Source organism: Sciurus vulgaris (assembly GCF_902686455.1).
Source record: "Sciurus vulgaris genome assembly, chromosome: 2".
Lineage (NCBI taxonomy): Eukaryota > Metazoa > Chordata > Mammalia > Rodentia > Sciuridae > Sciurus > Sciurus vulgaris.
Window position 1 is genome coordinate 56,867,731 of NC_136462.1, and position 20,695 is coordinate 56,888,425.

Here is a 20,695-nt window from a genome sequence, read left to right on the forward strand (position 1 = left end):
GAACAAAGTGAAAATATCTCCTTCTGAAGTTTTATTTATTACAGCATATCACTAGAAACATTCCTCTAGTCTTTATTCCATTATGCAGTATACTCTTGGTGTGATTGTTCAACCAGTTGCTAATTTAGCTAAGTGAACTATGTTTATATTTTTTAGTTTTATTCTCAAGAAAATCATGAAAGTCCTTATAAAATTATTTACTAGCCCAGCATGGTTGGTGGTGTGTACCTGTAATCCCAGCGGCTTGGGAGACTGAGACAGGATCAAAGTTCAAGACCAGCTTCAGCAACTTAGCGAGGACCTAGGCAACTTGATGAGACCCTGTCTCAAAATAAAAAACGAAAAGGGCTGGAGATGTAGCTCAATGGTAAATTGCTTTTGGGTTAAATCCACAGTACTTAAAAAAAAAAAAAAAAATTCTTTACTGACATTTAGTTAAAACATTTAAGATACTTTCCTGATCTACAAGTTCAAGCACATTGAAAAAAGAAACAAGGTTAGCCTGTGACATGTCTTATTATTATTAACCCATCCATACTGGTCTTAGAGATCTATTCACAGATCACATTCTTAATAGTTTTAGAATGTTATCTGAAGTTAACTTCAATATTACCAGATTATAGAATTTACCATCCTATTTTTGAAAATAATCTCCAGTACCTAGTGCTGGGAATTGAACCGAAGGGTACTTTACCACTGAGCTACATCCCCAGTCTTATTGATGGATTGAATGATTGATTGATCGACAGGTTCTGGTTAAGGTTCCCATGTGGCATTGAACTTGTGATCCTCCTGCCTCAGTCTCCTTAGTTGCTGATAATACGGGTGTATGCCACTATTCCTCTAACAGGTTTTTAAAATATTCTGGAACATAATTGTTTAATCAGAGAGAACAATGAACTCACAAAGTAGCTAGATTTTCTTTTTGTACCCCTCTTATTTTCCATATCAGTTCAGCTTTCTGTTGTTCATTCTTCACTTTTCAGTCTAAATATTATTCTACTTGTTAAATCAGACAAATGAGAGTTAAAGGGAGTATGCTTTACAAAACAACACATAATTAAGTACATGTACAGGGATAAACTTTTAGGCAAAATTAACTTTGGCCTATACTTTTGAGAATTGGATTTAAGGTAAGGAGGATGAAAGGGGGAAAAGGTTATAGACAAAATTTAGCATGTGATAAGATAATATTTGGAAGATAGCAAGTTTTATATAGATCTATAATAATTATATAAGCATTATAGAATGAAAGAGCATTATGGGAAAGATAGGAATTTGTAAGAGAAGAGATCATGGGAAGAAAGTAAGACTTGAGTGCTCTCTTCCTAGCATCTCAAATTGTATGGAACTTTGTTTTACTAGATCACTTACATGTAACCTTCTGAGATGGGTTAGGGGTATTATTTTATAAATGAAAAAAATTAATAGATTAAGAAATGTGCCAATTCCACGTAATAATACATGACCCAGTTAGGATGGAAATTTGTTATCCTTTATCTCCAGTTGCCTTACTATAGTGCCCTTTAACTCATAGTATACTTTTAACTCTCACATTTTATTGTGTTTTCGTTATTTGATTTGATCCTCAAAAACCTTGGGTTATTGTTGTGATCTCATTTTGGAGATGAAGAAATTGAAGAATAGAGAGAAGGTAAAATTAACTGCATATAAATAGGTAGGATTGCTTTCTTTATCCCACCATTTAATTTCTTGTCTTTCCTATTGTTCATTCTTCACTTTTCAGTCTAGATATTAACTTTCCCATAATATTGAAGCTAAAGGAAGCTTTCAAAGGTCAACACTGTAGTCAATAATAGAATATATCCAGATCTAAATGTAATACCTTACAGTACCAGTATTTTGTTCTGAAAGTAAGTCACTACCAAGAAGTTTCTTCAGACTTTTTCATAGCATGATTGAAATAATGCTTTGAGAATTATTTTGGTAGACGTGTTTTAGTGTTACTTGGAGAGATCAGATGGGGAGGATGCCATCATCTGTAAAGTGGCCATATTAACATACCTCATTAATTGATTTAAAATTCATTGGGAGATTTGAAATAATGAAGTTCTTGACCAAGATAAAAATTTCAATATTTGGATTTTTCTGCTTAAAAACATACAGCCATGAAGGGCTGTACTAATACCTTGTGAGTCCTGCCAGTATCTATATTATTAAATAGTGTGATTTAATAGTGCATTATTATTGAATAGTTAATATTGATTAATTTGGTGATGCTTTTAAAATAGAAAAAAAGGCAGGTATGGTGATGCACGCGTGTAATCCCAGCTACTTGGTTGGCTCAAGTAAAAGGATCACAAGTTCAGGGCCAGCCTGCATAACTTAGAGAGACTTAACTTAGTATTGTCTCAAAATAAAAAATAAAAAGGGTAGCTCAGTGGCAGCACACCCCTGGATTCAATTCCTAGTATTATAGTAAGCAAATAAAATTGGAACCAAATCTACTTTACTTTTCTTGGCATAACTTGTGTTTTGAGGTGTAAGTGAAAGAAATAGGGAATAGCTCATGTTATATAGATGTTTTAATGTTCCTTTTGTCCTAAGCAGCTGTTATAATCCATTCTGAAATATCTATGTATTAATTTCTTATGATTACTGTAACAAATTACCACAAACTCAGTTGCTTAAACAACAGAAATTTATTTTTTCATAGTTCTGGATCCCAGAAGTCTGAAGTTAGTGTTAGAGGTCTTCAGAATTCTGATGACTGCCAGAATATGTTTCTGCAGCATTCCATTCTCTGCCTCCATGGTCATAAAACTTTTTCCTTGTCTGTGTCAAATCTCCCACTCTGCCTTCTTATGAAAGTACATGTTGTTTGCTTTTAGGGCCCTCTGGGATAATTCGGGATAGTCTCCCCGTTTCAAAATCCTTACTAGCATCTATACAGTCCTTTTTTACCATTCATAGATTTTAGGGATTAGGATGTAATGGCTTTTAGAGAGCTTTTTTTAGGTTAACACAGTACTTATTGTCTTTATACTTTTTCTTCTTTTTCATTCCTTTTTCTGATCTCCTGTTTTTTTACCCGTTGTGTTCCAAAACTGTAAACAGATTGTACATAATCTGAATTTATAATTAAGAGTTGAGTGGCTATAGTGTTGATTAGAAGGTTCATCTAAATTTCCCTCAATATAGAACTTTGGGTCCTGTTCATAATAATTTTGTTGAATTAATTGACAATATGATACCTTTCTTAAAGTATTGAAGTTTGTTGTAAAGTTTTTGAATTAGCATGAAATATCTTTAATTTCATTCCAATTAAAGTCATTAATGTTATTGAGAAAATAGCCAAATAGCTAATTTTGCTTGAAGCAAGGTTTCCCACCCCTACATTAGCAATTTGTTTCCCTCGTAGCTCATATTTGAATTTGTTGAAGGGAAACAGCAAAAGATTTGACAGAGTTTGGGTTTAAAAGTCCATTGTCCAGATGCATTTATGGTTTGGAACATATTATCTAACATTTTGGGTCTCCATCTCCTAATACCTGCAATAAACGAGTTGAATTGCATGACTGCTAAATCCCTTCTAACTCTTAAAAGCTTCTGTTCTAATATTTAGTATTTTAAAACAAAAAAAAATACATAGGCAAATGAACAACAAATCTGATTTCTATTGTACCATTTGAAACAGAATCATACTGGCATGATTATTTTGAAATAACTGTCCATGCTTTTTGTTCTTCTGTAGATGGACCACACATCCCCGACCTACATGCTTGCTAACTTAACCCACTTACATTCTGAACAACTTCTTCAGGGCTTGAATCTTCTTCGTCAGCATCACGAACTCTGTGACGTCATTCTTCGTGTAGGTGATGTTAAAATTCATGCTCACAAAGTGGTACTTGCCAGCATCAGCCCATATTTCAAAGCTATGTTCACTGGAAACCTTTCTGAAAAAGAGAACAGTGAAGTTGAGTTTCAGTCCATTGATGAAACTGCTCTCCAGGCCATTGTGGAATATGCCTATACAGGGACTGTTTTTATTTCTCAGGATACAGTTGAATCTCTCCTTCCAGCAGCAAACCTACTTCAGATAAAACTTGTCCTGAAAGAATGTTGTGCATTTCTTGAAAGCCAACTTGATCCTGGGAACTGTATTGGAATATCTCGTTTTGCAGAGACATATGGTTGTCATGACCTTTATTTGGCAGCCACTAAATACATATGCCAGAATTTTGAAGCTGTGTGCCAGACAGAAGAGTTTTTTGAGCTTACACATGCTGATTTGGATGAAATTGTCTCCAATGACTGTTTGAATGTAGCTACTGAAGAGACTGTTTTTTATGCATTAGAGTCTTGGATCAAGTATGATGTACAAGAACGCCAGAAATACTTAGCACAGCTACTAAACAGCGTACGATTACCATTGCTGAGTGTTAAGTTTCTCACTAGGCTGTATGAAGCAAATCATCTTATTCGTGATGATCGCACTTGTAAACATCTTTTGAATGAAGCTCTAAAGTACCACTTTATGCCTGAACATAGACTCTCTCATCAGACAGTCTTGATGACTCGACCTCGCTGTGCTCCCAAAGTACTTTGTGCCGTAGGAGGAAAATCTGGACTCTTTGCCTGTTTGGATAGGTAAATAGAAGGCTTTGTTAAAGCAGTGATGTTTATAGATTTTATGCTTTTAAAATGTGCTAATTTTCTGTATTTTAAAAATAATTTGGTTTTACTTTTGTTTGCTGCTTTTTTTTTTCTCACAGAATATTTATGTGGTCATTTTAATCACATTGTCATCCATTCTCTACAATACTCTCAATTATTAACTCTCCCTCCCAAGTGTGCACCTTTATCCATCTTGATTACTTGCTAACTTTTCTTCCATTTTATGTCTTTTTTTTTTTTTTTTCCCCCCTGGAACCATTTACATCTTTATTTGGGTCAGACCAACATGGGGGAGAGATTTAGTATTGTCAGCTGTATCAGAATATACTAAAGAAGAGAGCTAAGAACCTGTGCAGAAGGCAAACTGGGGACAGGATGGGTTTGAATGAAATAGTTCCTTAGAAGAACCATCAAAGAGTGAAAAAGACTGGGCATGGTGGCACACACCTTTAATTCCAGCTACTTAGGAAACTAAGGCAGGAGAATCAAAAGTTCTAGGCCAGCTGTAGCAATTTAGCAAGATCCTGTCTCAGAACAAAAAATAAAATAAAAATGAAAAGACCTGTGGGTGTAGCTCAGTGTCAGAGTACCCATGATCTCTATCACTCCCCAGTATCAAAAAAAAAAAAAAAGGAGGGGGGTACTTTATGTGCCATTTATGTTTTTCACTGTAAGCATTTTTTCAAAACAATAGTGTAAATGCTTTCTTTTCTATTGACTTAGAGCAGGAGCTGCCAGACTTTTTCTATAAAGTGTCAAATAGCAGATATTACAGACTTCATGGTGGTATGATGTTTATCACATCTTTCCAACTTTACCTTTAGGTTTACTAACCCTTGATACAAGTAACTTTTAGACTTTGATGTTATCTTTGCTTTTTCCTTGGGTAGAATTTACTTCAGTCAGACTTTTTTTTTTTTTCCAAGCAAAATTTGTGTGGTATTTTTCTTTAATACCGTGCATTTCTTTTTGGCAATTTCCAAAATTTTGGTAGATTCCTTTTCCTTCTCCAATGGTAGGAAACTTGATGTTTTATCAGTTGCAACTCATATTCTGAATCTTTTTAAAAAAATCTCACTGTACATTTTAACCATAGTCTTAAAACTGGCATTGTTGCCGGGTATGGTGGCACATGCCTATAATCCCAGTGGCTCGGGAAGCTGAGGCTGGAGTATCAAGAGTTCAAAGCCAGCCTCAGCAACTTGGATCCTAAGGAACTCAGTGAGACCCTGTCTCTAAATGAAATACAAAATAGGGCTGGGGATGTGACTGAGTGGTCGAGTGCCCCTGGATTCAATCTTCAGTACCCAAAAACAAAACAAAACAAAACAAAACAAACAACAACTAGGGGTTGGGGATATAGCTCACTTGGTAGAGTGCTTGCCTTGCATTCACAAGGCCCTGGGTTTGATCCCAAGCACCACAAAAAACAAACAAACAAAAAACCCAACTACTATTGTTTAGATTGGGCTACAGGTAAAGCATTAGTTAGGATAGCTACACATATTAATTGTTTAGTTCTTGTTCTTAAAAGGCATGAATTATTGGCATGAAATAAATGACTAATATCATGGGAAGAATTCCAATATGAATGTGTATTTTAAAAAGTATTGAGTGTTTGCCTCTTGGTTTCTCAAATACTGAAAATAATGAACATAAGTTACTGAAGAGTCATAAAAACTGTTCATATCTTTAGACCCAATAATATTTTTGTCTTCCTATCTATCATAATAAAATTTAAAAATTAAAAATATCATTTGCACAAAGCTGTTTATTGCAGCATAATTTATAACTGGAAAAATTGGAACCAGCCTGATGATCATTCAATTTAATTCTTCAGAAAACACTGCTAGATAATGGGCCTTAAACAAGCTCATAATTTAGTAAAGGAGAAAATATTTATATAGATAATTATAATACATAACGTTAATGCAGTGATAAAGATAATTCTGTGGAAGTATTAGGGAGAGGTGTTTCTCCCATCTGAGGAATTTAGGAGCCAGGCGTGATGGCACATGCCTGTAAATCCCAGCTGCTTGGGAGGCTGAAGCAGGAGGATTACAAATTCAAAGCCAACCTTAGCAATTTAGTGAGGCCCTAAGCAAATTAAGAGATGCTTTCTCAAAATAAAAAAAAAAAGGGGGGGGGGAGCTTGGGCATGTGGCAGTGCCCCTGGGTTGAATCCCTAGCACCAATAAATGAATGAATGAATGAATGATCAAACGAATTTAGGAAAAATTTTATAGAGAAGTTCATGTCCAAGGTGAGTGTTGCAGTAAGAGCCAAGTGAAGAAAGGGGAAAGAAATGTGTAAAGACAATGGCATGAAATAGAATGAGTTATGCAGGAAATACAAACTATTTGGTGTTGAAAAGTATATAGTTCTAATCGACAAGTCGAGCAGTGGCCAATGTGAACCAAATCAAAGAAGTTATTATATGCAGTGATAAAAAGATTTTTAGTAGTTAAGTCATTCTGTCTACATTGCAGAGAAAGATTGAGGGATCAGGATTAGCACGAGAGTGATTAGATCAGAGGCTATTGTAGAAACACAATCAAGAGATTCTGAGGTCCCAAATTAGGGTAGAAGTAGTAAAGATAATTTAAAAACTATTTTAAGAGAGTAAATTGACAGGACAGAGTTTGGATGGATAAAGGAGGATAGTCAGGAAAGGGAGGAATAAAAGGTGAATGAGATTTCTTAAACAAATGATTGGCTTGATTGTATACCAAGAATTGAAAAGGTATGTTTAAAAGAGCAAACCAAAGCTGTGGCCTAGTGATGGCCTTGCTAGCTAAAGAGATTAGCATTAGAAGGGAGCCAGATACTATTCATCAAGACAAGGGGAGAAAGACCTGGAAGTCATTTCAGAGATATGAGGCTTCTTCTATCACAGGCCCAGAGTATTTTGTGGGATATGCGAGGACAGCCCACTGTCCTACAGCCAGCTCAGATAAGTGCTCCCATCATTCCAGCAGAGCACTCACTGACTGCCCCAGTTTTGACTCAAGCAGAGCCAGCGGTATCTCAACCCACTGCCGTGGTTGGTGCAAGTGGTAAACCTTGGAAGTGTCCACATAGTGTTAGTTCTGCACAAATTCAGAATGCAAGAGCTATGGGACATGATCTTCTTACTTTCATTTCAAAGAACGTGGACTGTTTGGGGTTCCAGACAGAGACTTATGGCAGGAGTGGATCCATTTGCAGAGAGTTCCTATTAGGGCAATTCTGAGTGGAAATAAAGTGTTGGAGGTGAAGCTACTGCAGAACCCCCAACCAGGATTATACCTAGTGGAGCTATTTTAACTGGATCACCTAGAGGGTTAGTACTAGCGAAGTCCCTAATGGAAGCATGAGAGTAGGACTACTACCAAGACCCCACGACTGTAGAACTACCAACATGCAACACCAGCATGAGCAAGGTACAGGCACAAAACTCCAGCCTCCAACCATGAGAAGTACTAGGTGGACTGAATGCAGCAAAGCCATTTGTTTGGGCTTCTAAGGCCTTGGGGGTCCCCATTCCTGCCACAGTGTACACAGAGTACAGACCATGAACTCAGGGAGATTATTCTCCAGTTTTAAGACTTCCTGTTGTTTTATTTGTTGGGATTTGGGGTTACTTGGTACCAGTTACTTCTTTCTTGTGTGTTTGTCTCTTTTGGAATGGGAACACCTGAGCCACCATTGTATTTTGGAAAAATGCAATTTGTTTTGATTTCATAGATGAGCAGGTGGAAGAATTCATACCTTGAGATTTATCCATATCTGGATTAAAGATGACTCTATATTTTAGACTTTTTAAATTGATCCTGGAATGAGTTAAGACTCTTGGAACTATTGAGATGGAAAGAAAGTATTTTGCATCATGAGAAAGACATGACTTTTGGGAGTCAAGAGTGAAATGTTATGGTTTTAACCTACCTTCCCCAAATTTGTATGTCGAAAACTTAATCCGTAATGCAACAATGTTGAGAAGTGGGACCTTTAAGTTGTGACTAGGTCATCACCCTCATGAATGGAATAAGGCCAGGAATGGGTTAGATATAAGAGGGGGAAATTTGGTTCCTTTTTCTCTCTCTCTTTCCCTCCCTCTCCTGTCTTCCTCTCCTTGTGTGCTCTCTCACCATGTGATGCCTTCCGTGATGCAGCAAGAAGGCCTTCAGGTACAGCCCCTCGATCTTGGACTTCCAGCCTCCAGAACTGTGAGCCAAATAAACTTCTATTATTTGTACTTTATGTAGTGTGGTGGTATTCTCTTATTACAACAGGAAATGGAATGAGACACACTTCAGTTATTGTTTTTCCCCTGAAGTATTTTTGATCCATTGGCCCTATATTGAGTTGATAGAATTGATTGCTCATCACCCAATACATGTTCTCATCTTTATGCTTTCCCAGCTTAGGGTCCAGAAACATCATTGTCATCATAGCTTTTGAATATACCCATGGCTCCCTAACCCTTGTGTTCTCATCTAGTTAAAATCACATGTCCACTTGTGCCATAGTTATACTTAAGCATTGGAATGTGGCTGGAGAAATACACACGCCTGGGGTTGGGATTGTGGCTCAGTGGTGAAGCACTTCCCTAGCGCCTGTGGGGCACTAGGTTTGATCCTCAGCACCACATAGAAAAAATAAATTAATAAAATTATTATGTCCATCTACAACTAAAAAAAAAAAAAAAAAAAAAAAAGAAATACACATGCCCATCTTAACTGATCTCACTTAGGGACTTTGGCATTCCTTAGCAACTACTCTTAATTTCCTCAACTTATTTTTTACTTCCTAGGACTGTCTCACATCACCTGTTTTCTCTTTAAAAACATCCCAAATACTTACAGCTCTTAGCTAATTACCTTTTTCCTTTTTCTATTGAGAAGATAGAAGCAATCAGAAAACTATCTCTCTTCTCATCACTAAGTTATTTTTATCTAAGGCTAACCCTTCTATTTCTCATATTCACTAGATTCCATTCCTTTTCTTTCGTTCTTTTCTTTTTGGTACCAGGGATTGAACCCAGGGGTACTTAACTACTGAGCTACATCCCTAGTCTTTATTTTTTAAATTTTTAGATGGTCTCAATGAATTGCATAGGGCTTCACTAAGTTGCTGAGGCTAGCTTTGAACTTGCAGTCTTCCTGCATCAGGTTAACCTCCCAAGCTGCTGGGATTACAGGTGTGCACCACCATATCTGGCCCATTCCTTCTTCTTATGCAAATATTGTGCTCTTCCATTTAACCTATCTTTTACCTTCCAGTGTACCATATCTTTGCCATCAACATACAAAGACTTTATGATTTAAACTCCCAGATTAATTTTTCTGGCATCCATGATTTTGCTGTGCTTCACTTTGTAACTGCCTCCTCATGTCTGTTTTATTCTTCTAGTTAAAAGATAGTAATTGGAAAAATTGTCTACACTCACTGTTTTTATTTCCTCATATTCTTTCTTGAATTTCTCCACTTAAGGTTTATCCCTATTTCCTCAATGAAACTGGTCTTGTTAAACTCAAATTATTTCCTGTTATATCACTGGTACAAAATCAAGCAGTATAATAAAATGGACTATAATTAGGCATTCAATAATTATTGAATGAATCAAAGTACTTTGATCATACTGGAAAGAGAATATATATTCTCATACTATTGCATTATTGAGTTTGGGGACGTGTGGCTAACCTATAATCAGCAAAGCCATGGGGATAGGGCTGCCCTAAACCATGGGCCCCGTGTTACAGTATGCACAAGATTCTGGACTTGGGGCTTTAGGGTTTTAATGTCTTTCCTGCTGGATTTGGTCTTGCTTTGGCTCAATTATGCCTTTCTACTTAACCTGTTTATCCCTTTAAGAAGTAGGAATGTTTACCCTATTCTAGTCCGACCATTATAACTTAGAAGTGGATCCTGTTCCTTTTTTTTTTTTTTTTTTTTTTTTTTTTTTTAATAGACTCATAGCTGAAAGGAGATGAGATTTTGGACTTTTGAATTAATGCTAGAATGAGTTAAAACTTAGGGACTAGAGGGAATAGAATGATTGCATATTGCATTTTTGAGAAGGACATTAACCTTGATATGATATGATTTGAGTGTGTTCCCAAAGTTCATGGTCTGAAAAATTAGTCCCTATTGTGAAATGATAAGAAGGGGGAACTAAATTGTCTATAATTTTTAGAGATAGAGCCTTTGGTGGACGTGCTTAGGATTAGATAAGGTTTTCAGGGTGAGTCACCTGATGGAATACTGGTGAAGAAGTGGGAAATGACCAGAGTGTGGGGACACACACACACACACACACACACACACATATGGGTCAGACTGCCAACAAAAAAGCCATCAAGAGATGAGGCCCCTTGACCTTGGCCCAGAAGCACTAGCCAAAATTATCTTCTTTTTTTTTCATAACTTATCTAATCTGTGATATTGTATTATCAGCAAAAAAAGTCTATGACAGATACCTATCAACAAGCTTAATAGACTATTAAAAATACCTTTGAAGACCCCATGTGTCTCTTTGCCACCTCCCTCCCTTCCCAAGAAGTAAACATTATTCTAAATTTTCTATGTATTAGTCTTCTGCTTTTCATTATAAATTTGCCACTTGTCAGATGAACCCCAATATCCTATTGGGTTTTATACATTTTTATATAAATGAAAGTGCTATATATATTTGGAGATGTTTTTTAAATGAATAGTATATTTATGAAATTCACTTGTACAATTGCATAAGGAAATAGTTCACTTACTTTCATTGACATGGGGTATTAGTATAACACAATTTTTTCTTTTATAATGAAATTTCTTATTTTAAATACTAAAGTCTTACATATATACAGAAAAGTATATAAATCCTACTTGTACAGCTCAGTGAATTATCATAAAGTGAACAGTACAAACCAGTTCAGAAAACAATGTAATAGCACCTAGAAGCCATCGGTGAACTCTGTTGTGCCTCAGTGATAATCACTATCTGCATTTCTAATCCAGAGATTAGTTTTACATGTTTTTGATGCCATATAAATGAAATTATGCAAAATATATTCTTTTTTCTAACATTCTTTTTTTTTTTTTTTTTGGGTGCTGGGGATCGAACCCAGGGCCTTGTGCTTACAAGGCAAGCACTCTACCGACTGAGCTATCTCCCCAGCCCCCAAAATATGTTCTTTTTGAGTTTGGCATCTTTCCTGCAAAATATGTGTAACATTCACCCCAGGTACATGTCGCTGTAGTCAATTCATTTTCATTGCTGTTTATGGTTGGTGAACATTTGGATCGCTTCCAGTATTTGGTGATTATAAATAATACTGTGAATATCCTTGTACATATACAGATAAATGTATTTCTCTTATGTACATAAATTTATGAGTAGACTAGCTTAGTCATGGGACAGATATACCACACTTTATCTGTTATTCTGATGGATTATTGCATTGTGCTCCAAAGAACATTTCTGTATTTTCTGTATATGTTTCCTAGTGCAAAACTGACTACAGTAGATGTTCAACAGAGTAGACAAATAGGAATGAAATCAATGAGTGAAGGCACATGTGTATCTTGAACTTCACTGGATAATGTAGAATTGTTTTCCAGATTAGTTAGTACCTGTTAACACTCTCACTAACAATATGCATTCCTTCCTCTACATTCTTGCCAAGAGCTTTTATGTTACTTCACATTTGCCAGTCTGGAAGATGTATCTTGGTTTGTTGTGGTTTTAATTTGCATGTCCCTGGTTACTAATGAGATTGAACATATTTTTATTTATAGGCAATTTTGGTTTTTAAAATTTATTTTTTTTCTGCTTATTCTTTAGTGTGGAGATGTACTTTCCTCAAAATGACTCTTGGATTGGTTTGGCACCCCTAAACATTCCTCGCTATGAATTTGGAATATGTGTTTTAGACCAAAAAGTGTATGTTATAGGTGGTATTGAAACTAATGTGCGTCCTGGTGTCACTATCAGAAAACATGAAAATTCAGTAGAATGCTGGAATCCTGATACAAATACCTGGACTTCTCTAGAGAGAATGAATGAGAGCCGAAGTACCCTTGGAGTAGTAGTACTTGCAGGAGAACTTTATGCTTTAGGTGGATATGATGGACAATCTTATTTACAATCTGTAGAGAAATACATTCCCAAAATAAGAAAATGGCAACCTGTGGCACCAATGACTACGACAAGAAGTTGTTTTGCTGCAGCCGTGTTGGATGGAATGATATATGCCATCGGTGGGTATGGTCCTGCTCACATGAACAGGTATTTAACTCTATAATTAAATTGCATATGTATTGGGAGATTTTTAAAAGGGATCATTAATAATGATTTCTGAGTTTTAAATAATTTGTGTGTATCAGTGAACTTCCTTTTAAAAAAAATTTTAAGTAATCTTGATAGGCATTTGAGAAATATAATTGTTTATAGGGGAATTTAATGCAAATGTAAGATTCAAATCCCGTGTATTAAATTTTGCATCAAGTCATTCTATTTAAATGGGCTACATTTTAAAACTCAGAAATGTGAAAATAAGATTTAGGCAATATTTAGATTTTGTGTGGGTGTATGTATGTGCATGTGTAAAATGTGTGTAAGATCTTTATTGCATTACTTAATAGAATAAAGATGTGGAAATATAATTCCTGTATGCCAGTACGATATTATAATATACCATAAATTTAAAGTCTTACTTAAATATTCCTTGGTGGATTCTTATTCTATAAGGAGACATATATTTTCATGTTACATGACACATGTATCTGGGTTGTGCTAAAATCTGATTTAGAAATCTCTGTGTTCTGTAGTAAATTCTCTGAATAAAGAAGAAATATGTATGAGAAAATAAAAGTTACTGCTTATATATAATATTAATCATAATCCTGTACCTTTGTTGAAAACTGATGTTCTAAAGATTTTTATCTTTAATAATTGGAATGGTCTGTTTTTTATTGATTTTTTTTAACATTTAATGATCGTGTTTAACTGACTTGGCAAAGTGACTGGCAAAATAGTATTTCTTAGTTTAAACTGCATTATTTTGGCTTAACTAATCTATACTATTCTCCCTTTTTTGATTCTTTAGTTGAACAAAAAGTATTTGGGGCCCCTACATGCATTTCTATTCTTTGAAAAATGTTCTGACAAAAATTTCTTTCCTTTTTTTTTTTTTTTTGTTTGTTTTTGTTGTTTTCTGGCAAACATTTCTAAAATAAAAGATTAAGTATTTTAATTTTGAGATAATGTTCTTGGATTTTTAAAATCTTGCTGGAGTTTATCAACTCTTCTTGTCCTATGATTTTGGTTCAATGACTTTATTATGATATCCTTTCACAAACACTGTTATCTAGTCTCTATTATGATTTCCAGAATGATCTTACAGCCTCTGAAATGCTTAAGCCTTTTTCAGAAAGTTAGGTCAGAAGAGAACAAGCTCAATAAGTTTACATTTGTGCCTTTGTGCCCCTTCCAGGCAAACAGGCTTAAAGGGCTTCTGAAACTTTTTGGAAATTCTAATTTGATATGAATTTCCATAATGAACTTGGAAATACCACAGCTTCTCCAGATGCATTCCTAACTTCAATCCTAAATTCTCCTAAATCAATCAGAAATTGATTAGCCAGTTTGTATGATGGAATCTGTGGTATGCTCTGTACCGAAATCACATGAATTATCCTGTGAAGAAAAACACTGCTCTTCCTTCCTTCTCTTTCTCTTCGCTTTTCCTTAGCTGTGTATCCTTAGTATTCTTGCAAAAACATTTATGTTTGATTTGTAATTTTCCAAGTACTTTCAAATGCATACTTGTTTGATTTTATTCTTACATGACCCTTTGAGTTACGCTTTTTTTTTTCAGGTAAGAGGAAATGGCTTATTCAAGTTTACACAGAGCCAAAGTGGTAGGGCTTGTCCAGCTCCAGAAATGCAGCACGTGTACTTAAACCCAGGTCTTCTGTTCAAGTTCTATGCCTTTAATATACCTTGTTGCTGAAACAGTATAGTTGGCCCTCTGTATCTTCAGGTTCAGCATCTGTAGGTTTAACCAACTGTGGATGAGAAATATTTGAAAAAATATCTGAACATGTACAGATTTTTTCTTCTTATCCTTATTCCCTAAACAATACAACAACCACTTACATAGCATTACATTCTATTGGGCCTAAGTATTCTAGAGATAAAGTATATGGAAGGTTGGATGTAAATGCTATACCATTTACATAAGGGATTGAGTATACACGGGTTCTGGGACCAATTTCTTACGAATACCAAAGAATGACATATAGAATAGCAAACAGCTATTGTTGAACCCTGTTCACAAGGTAAACTTTTAACCCTGTAAACTTATTTGGCAAAATCAACACTTGGGATAGACTACTCTTGTTTTATATCTGACCATTTATTAAACTTTGAAAATTATGGCAGGTTTTAGTTTTGCTTTGGCAGGAAGAGTGACACAAAGGATCTATGAATTAATTCTTTTGTCATGTGAATTTTTGCAGTGTGGAACGGTATGATCCAAGTAAAGACTCCTGGGAGATGGTTGCATCCATGGCTGATAAAAGGATTCACTTTGGCGTGGGTGTCATGCTAGGCTTTATTTTTGTGGTGGGTGGACATAATGGTGTTTCACATTTGTCAAGCATTGAAAGATATGATCCCCATCAAAATCAGTGGACTGTGTGTAGACCAATGAAAGAACCTAGAACAGGTAATAATAATTTATGAATTTATAAAAATATAGGACAATGTTTTCTGTAGTTATGATCTTGGAATAGTAGTTCCATAGAAGAAAAAGGGTATTACTTATTCAGAAAAAAAACTGTTTTTTGTGATAAACTTGAAAGACAACTAGATAGGTGAAACAACATATATTTCTTTACTGTGTTTTTAATATACCAGAGAGTATATTATTTTCTCAAACTTGGAGAACACATTCTGAGAAATGCTAGTAATAGCGTGTATCTTTCTAGAAGCTCTTTTTGTCCATATAATAGGTCTCATCGTTTTGTGTTTTATAATGCCTTTCTCTCTCTCAGACACATACATACAACACACTCCTTGTATTGTTCTGTTTTGTTGTGAACATCAGTGATTCATACATTTACTTTTGAATGTTCTGTCCTCCCCAAACGGCATAGTTGATAAGAAAAAGGGTTGTATTTCAGGGTTCCTAGAGAAAAAACAAATACATCATTGAGAGTAAGGAAAGCTTGTTATTTTTGAACCCAAACTCAAATGATGTTATTTTAAGGGGCAGGTTTTAAGTTACCAATGGGAACGCTTTAGGACTATTCCTTATATTTATGATTAAAGAAGCATAAATATTAAAACATGAATATCAAAAGGAAATTAACAGAACAAAATGGAATTAACCATTTCAGAGTTTGCTATAATCAATTTTTACAGCATCCTTGAAAGGGAAAGCCATAAAACAATGAGAACTTAAAATTTGTGTAGACTTGTTTATTTTTCAAATTATATAATAATATATAAAAGAGAATTTTTAAAAGCATAAAATGTAGTTCAGTATATTTGAAACCTAATAAAGTGCATGATTTCTAGAAGATATATGTAAATATAAATGGATTATAAAGCATATAGAAATAAATAACTTAATAGTACTTTTATGCCATAGTTTGCCCTGATCTGATCATTAAACATTATGTACATATATTGAAGTGTCGTACCGTACCCTGTAAATGTGTACAATTCATTAAAAATCAAAATTTAAATAGTACTTTCTTGTTGTGGGGGGGAGATGGAGAATAGGATTTGAAAGTATTTATCTTTTTTTTTTTTTTTTTAGCATTTATCTTTTAAGACTTTGTCTCTTTTATGTTAAGGATGTGTTTTTCTATTAAGTACATTTCTATATTGCTTTTTAATTATAATAGATTATTGAAATATATTTTAAGAAAACATTAAAATACAAATTGGTTCTTAGAAAAAGTAGACTTCATAGCTAACATATCTTCTTTTCACCTACCTTTCCTAGGAGTTGGTGCTGCAGTAATTGATAACTACCTTTACGTAGTTGGGGGTCACTCAGGGTCTTCCTATCTGAACACAGTGCAGAAATATGACCCTATCTCAGATACGTGGCTGGATTCAGCTGGCATGATATATTGTCGCTGCAATTTTGGATTAACTGCCCTTTGACAAGAGTGAACACCTGGAAATCATGTGGTAGTGAAACTTGTGCCACCCAAAAGGATGTCCAGTTTTCTGAAACCTAAAAGCTATGTTGCTTTCTTTTTAACTTGAAGTGGCATGAAAACTCAAAGTTTTGTTGGGTACTTTGAATTGTCAAGTAGTTTTGGTTGCTCTTGGAAACACAGTAAATCAATAATCAAAGAAGAAGAAAATACGGAAAGATCTTGCCAATTGAATTGTGCACTTCTTCCCCAAGACTGAGATAGACTAGTTTTATGTTCCTAAGTGGAGAAAACCATGCTGCTTTTTAATTTTTTTATTTTTAGCTCTCCCTCCTTGATATGTATTATGATTTATGAGGATGAGAGAGGCTTTAGATTCTGAAGTGTATGGAATGATTGGACAGATTGTTTATACTGCTTGTTGTATGTTAATTCATATGCTTCACATTTTTAAAACAAAGGGCTGCTTTTACTTTTGGTACTTTTAAGGGTTTTAAATAACATGCCATAGTGAGTTATCTGAATATTCTTCCTGCTAAAATGGTTTTAGGGCTAGTTGTATAATATATTTGCAAGACAATTGGTTTTATTGTCATATTGGGGCCCTGTTTTAAGAAGCCAGATACAGTTTATGCCTTTTATATATGGGCAGGTTAATGCTGGATAAATTTTGTTACTCATCTATGCTATGATAAGCATGGATAGGAAGAGCTGATCATATCAGTTGTTTCAGTTTTTCTTTAGTAGTACAACAGGATTCCCAGTGTTGATGTAAATATTTGAAAGTATTTAGGACCACCCTTAGTGCTTATTGATTTTTCTCATGTATCTTTACAATAATTTTAGTTTTTTAAGATCTTTGTTTGCATTTTCCAAGTGTTCAGATATAAAAATGGTGCTAACTGTAGGATCTATATAACAAGGCTATAATGGATGTTCTTTTGGATGTTTGCTGTGACATATGCATGACATATTTTGATAGTCTTTTTCATTTTACTGGCTTGATTTGTTTGTGCTTATTAAAAAGGTTAGTGATTACATTAATGTTAACATCCAAAAATCATCAGGATGGCCGCCTGTTATGTTTTTCATGGTTACTGAAAAGTGATTTAAAGAAAGATACGCTTTTGGTCTTCTTTCTTCTTGTGCTGGATTATCACATCCTTCTTAAAAACAGAAATATATGCATTAAATATAAAGCACTAGGCAGTTATGCATTACTTTGTACATTTCTTAGGTAACTAAATATTTTAAAGTTATTGAGGAAAACTGGAACTCGATGTTTACTTGAGTAGTGGTTCTAATTTGGTTCTGCTTTGATTAAAGAGATGATCTTTTAAAACAAAATCTCATTAGCCAGTGAACGCTTATTTAAAAGATATGGTTAACTTATTTTATTTTAGCATGTTTTAGTAAATGTCTGTAAGTCTTTGACACATTAACTTGCATTTTTTTATGACGTTGGTACTTGTGTTTTAGGTACTGTAGTCATTTCGTTTTTTTTTTTTCCTTAATTTTTTTCTTGCCCACTATCTCTTTATAAAGTCTCTGCAAGACCACTGTATATTTTTCCTAAGAAAATAATTCATACAGCATTCTTAAGTGCCATAATATTCTAAATTATTGTTAAGAAGCCATTTGTAATTATAAAACATAGGTTCAGTTGTTAGCATATATGTTATTTCTTAAAAACTATAACCAGGTAACTTGCAGTTTTTCTTGTTCTTCCATAAACTACCTGTTGTAGAGTTGAGTATATACTACAAAACTATGTAAAATCATCTTTAATCAAAAAAGTAGTATCATGCTTTAGGAATCTTTGCACAGATTATAAAACCTTGCAAGTAATTTTTAGTCTCTTCTAACTTAGAATTCAACAGGAGCTACTAATAAAATCAAATGAGTATTTTCCATGTTGCTTGTTTGAATAACAATATATAGCAATAACTTTTTCATTAATTTGAATAAATCTGTTGACTAGTAATAAGGTGCACTATTGTGGTTGGCCTAAACTTTATATAAAGAAAAGCAATTTAAAATAGATTCCATTACATACTTACTTTTAACCCCCTAAGTCAGTTGTCTTTGTTTTTATCAATCATATTATTAAATATATATTATTATACTATTTTTGATTCCCTTCTTCCAGAAGATAAGGGAATTTGGAAGACTAGAAAATTATTTTAAATGTAAATACAGCTATATTGCTTTATTTTTAACAATGTTTAACTCGTGTTCTTTCCACTATCAAGTTAGTATAAAACATATAATCCTTTGGTAAATTAGGTCAAAAGCATATACTGATAATTATTTTTGAAAAATCTAAATTTCATTTGGTGAAGACTAAATGTGAAACATTTTGGGCAATAGTAGGAGCCATGTACCAGTGAACAAATTACGAAAACCTGTGAAGAAAAAAAATTCAAAATTTAGAAATATATTTATTTTAGGATTGCTATTGTACTGTTCTTAACATCTAGAACTACTAATATGACTTGACAACTGGTAAGTTTACAGTAGAACTTTCTCTTAAAAATTTGTGAGAAGTTTCATCATGAATATTTCACTGACAAATTGTGAATTTAAAGCCACGTTTCTTCTTAAAAAGACTCAAAATGTTTGGTTATAAATCCCCAGGCTTAATGGTATTAAAAATGATTATATATCTTCAGGCAAGCTAAAGCAATTTCAGATTGCCCAGAAATATTTTGGATAAGAAAGCAGAGGGGAACAGAAATTAATATAATCAAGTGCAAAATAATTGCCTTTTATAATTACATTATAAAGATTGTTAGGAATGTTTGGCCATTTAATTTTGGTTGGATTTAGTAATAGAATTTAACTAATTTTTTTCTTTTTTCTTTTTTTTGGTTTTGGGGATTGAACTCAGGGACCTTGACAACTGAGCCACATCCCCAGCCCTATTTTGTATTTTATTCAGAGACAGAGTCTCACTGAGTTGCTTAGTGCCTCCCTTTTGCTGAGGCTGGCTTTGAACTCGAGATTCTCTTGCCTCAGACTCCCTAGTTCCTGGGATTACAGGCGTTCACCACCCTGCCTGGCTAATTTAACTAATTTTTAAAGTAACCCAAAGGATATTTACAAGTTCCATTTGTTATTGCTAATATTGTTTGAAATCTGAATGAATATGAATTATAGGAAGTAACAGCAAGTGATAGAAAATGGCATTAAGTTTTGAAAGTTAATTTTGATGGTTGGACAGATATAGAGGATCTATATGCAGGAGATATTGTGTTAGATGCTGTGGTAGTTAGAAATATGAATAAGATACAGTCTTTTCACTCAGAAGAGTAAAATACAGTGGAGGAGTCCTATATCCCAGTAACTGTTATGGTAAAGTATCAATCTAATTCATTATCTCCAACATGGTAACTTCCTAAACATCTAGATTATGTATAAACAATTATTTAGAGTCTGATTAGGTTTTAACGGCATGAAAAAGAATTATGAAAAACTTAAGGCTTATAGAATTCCACATTTCCTGAAATTGGATAATGTATTTCCAAGAAGAAAAACAAAACCATAGGGGGGGCGGTGAAAAACTATTTCCTAGAGTATCAAAGCTCTGGCTAACACTGAAGAAAATATGTAGGTATCATGCTGTGTTAATTTTCAGTTTTGGTGTTGGATTCCTGGTATTGTCACCTAAGTGCTCATTTTCAGGAAAATCAGATTCTACAGTAAACTTACTGCTTAAAGTTCAATAAACTTGTGATAACCTCTATAACCTCTGTAGTCAGAAAGTTAAGAAATTATAAATGTCTCATGTCAAGGTAACATCCAGTTCTACTCCTTAACCTTTTCTTCCCTTTGTAAACAGCACTTTAATTAGACATGATTTAATTAGATAATGATTCTGTGGCTGGATATATATTGACTTTTCACT

General features: G+C 34.2%; 1 protein-coding gene across 2 annotated transcripts in view; it reads left to right on the plus strand.

Moving 5' to 3' along the window:
• KLHL28 (kelch like family member 28) overlaps positions 1-20,338 on the plus strand; it is a 35,502-nt gene extending 15,164 nt beyond the window's left edge. For both annotated transcript variants that reach the window (XM_079126036.1, XM_079126035.1), the window contains exons 2-5: positions 3,716-4,614; positions 12,455-12,898; positions 15,133-15,341; positions 16,629-20,338. In XM_079126036.1, coding sequence (XP_078982162.1) covers positions 3,716-4,614; positions 12,455-12,898; positions 15,133-15,341; positions 16,629-16,792 — 1,716 coding nt within the window. In that variant the 3' untranslated portion in view covers positions 16,793-20,338. The remainder of the gene's footprint in view (positions 1-3,715; positions 4,615-12,454; positions 12,899-15,132; positions 15,342-16,628) is intronic.
• The last annotated feature ends 357 nt before the right edge of the window (positions 20,339-20,695 follow it).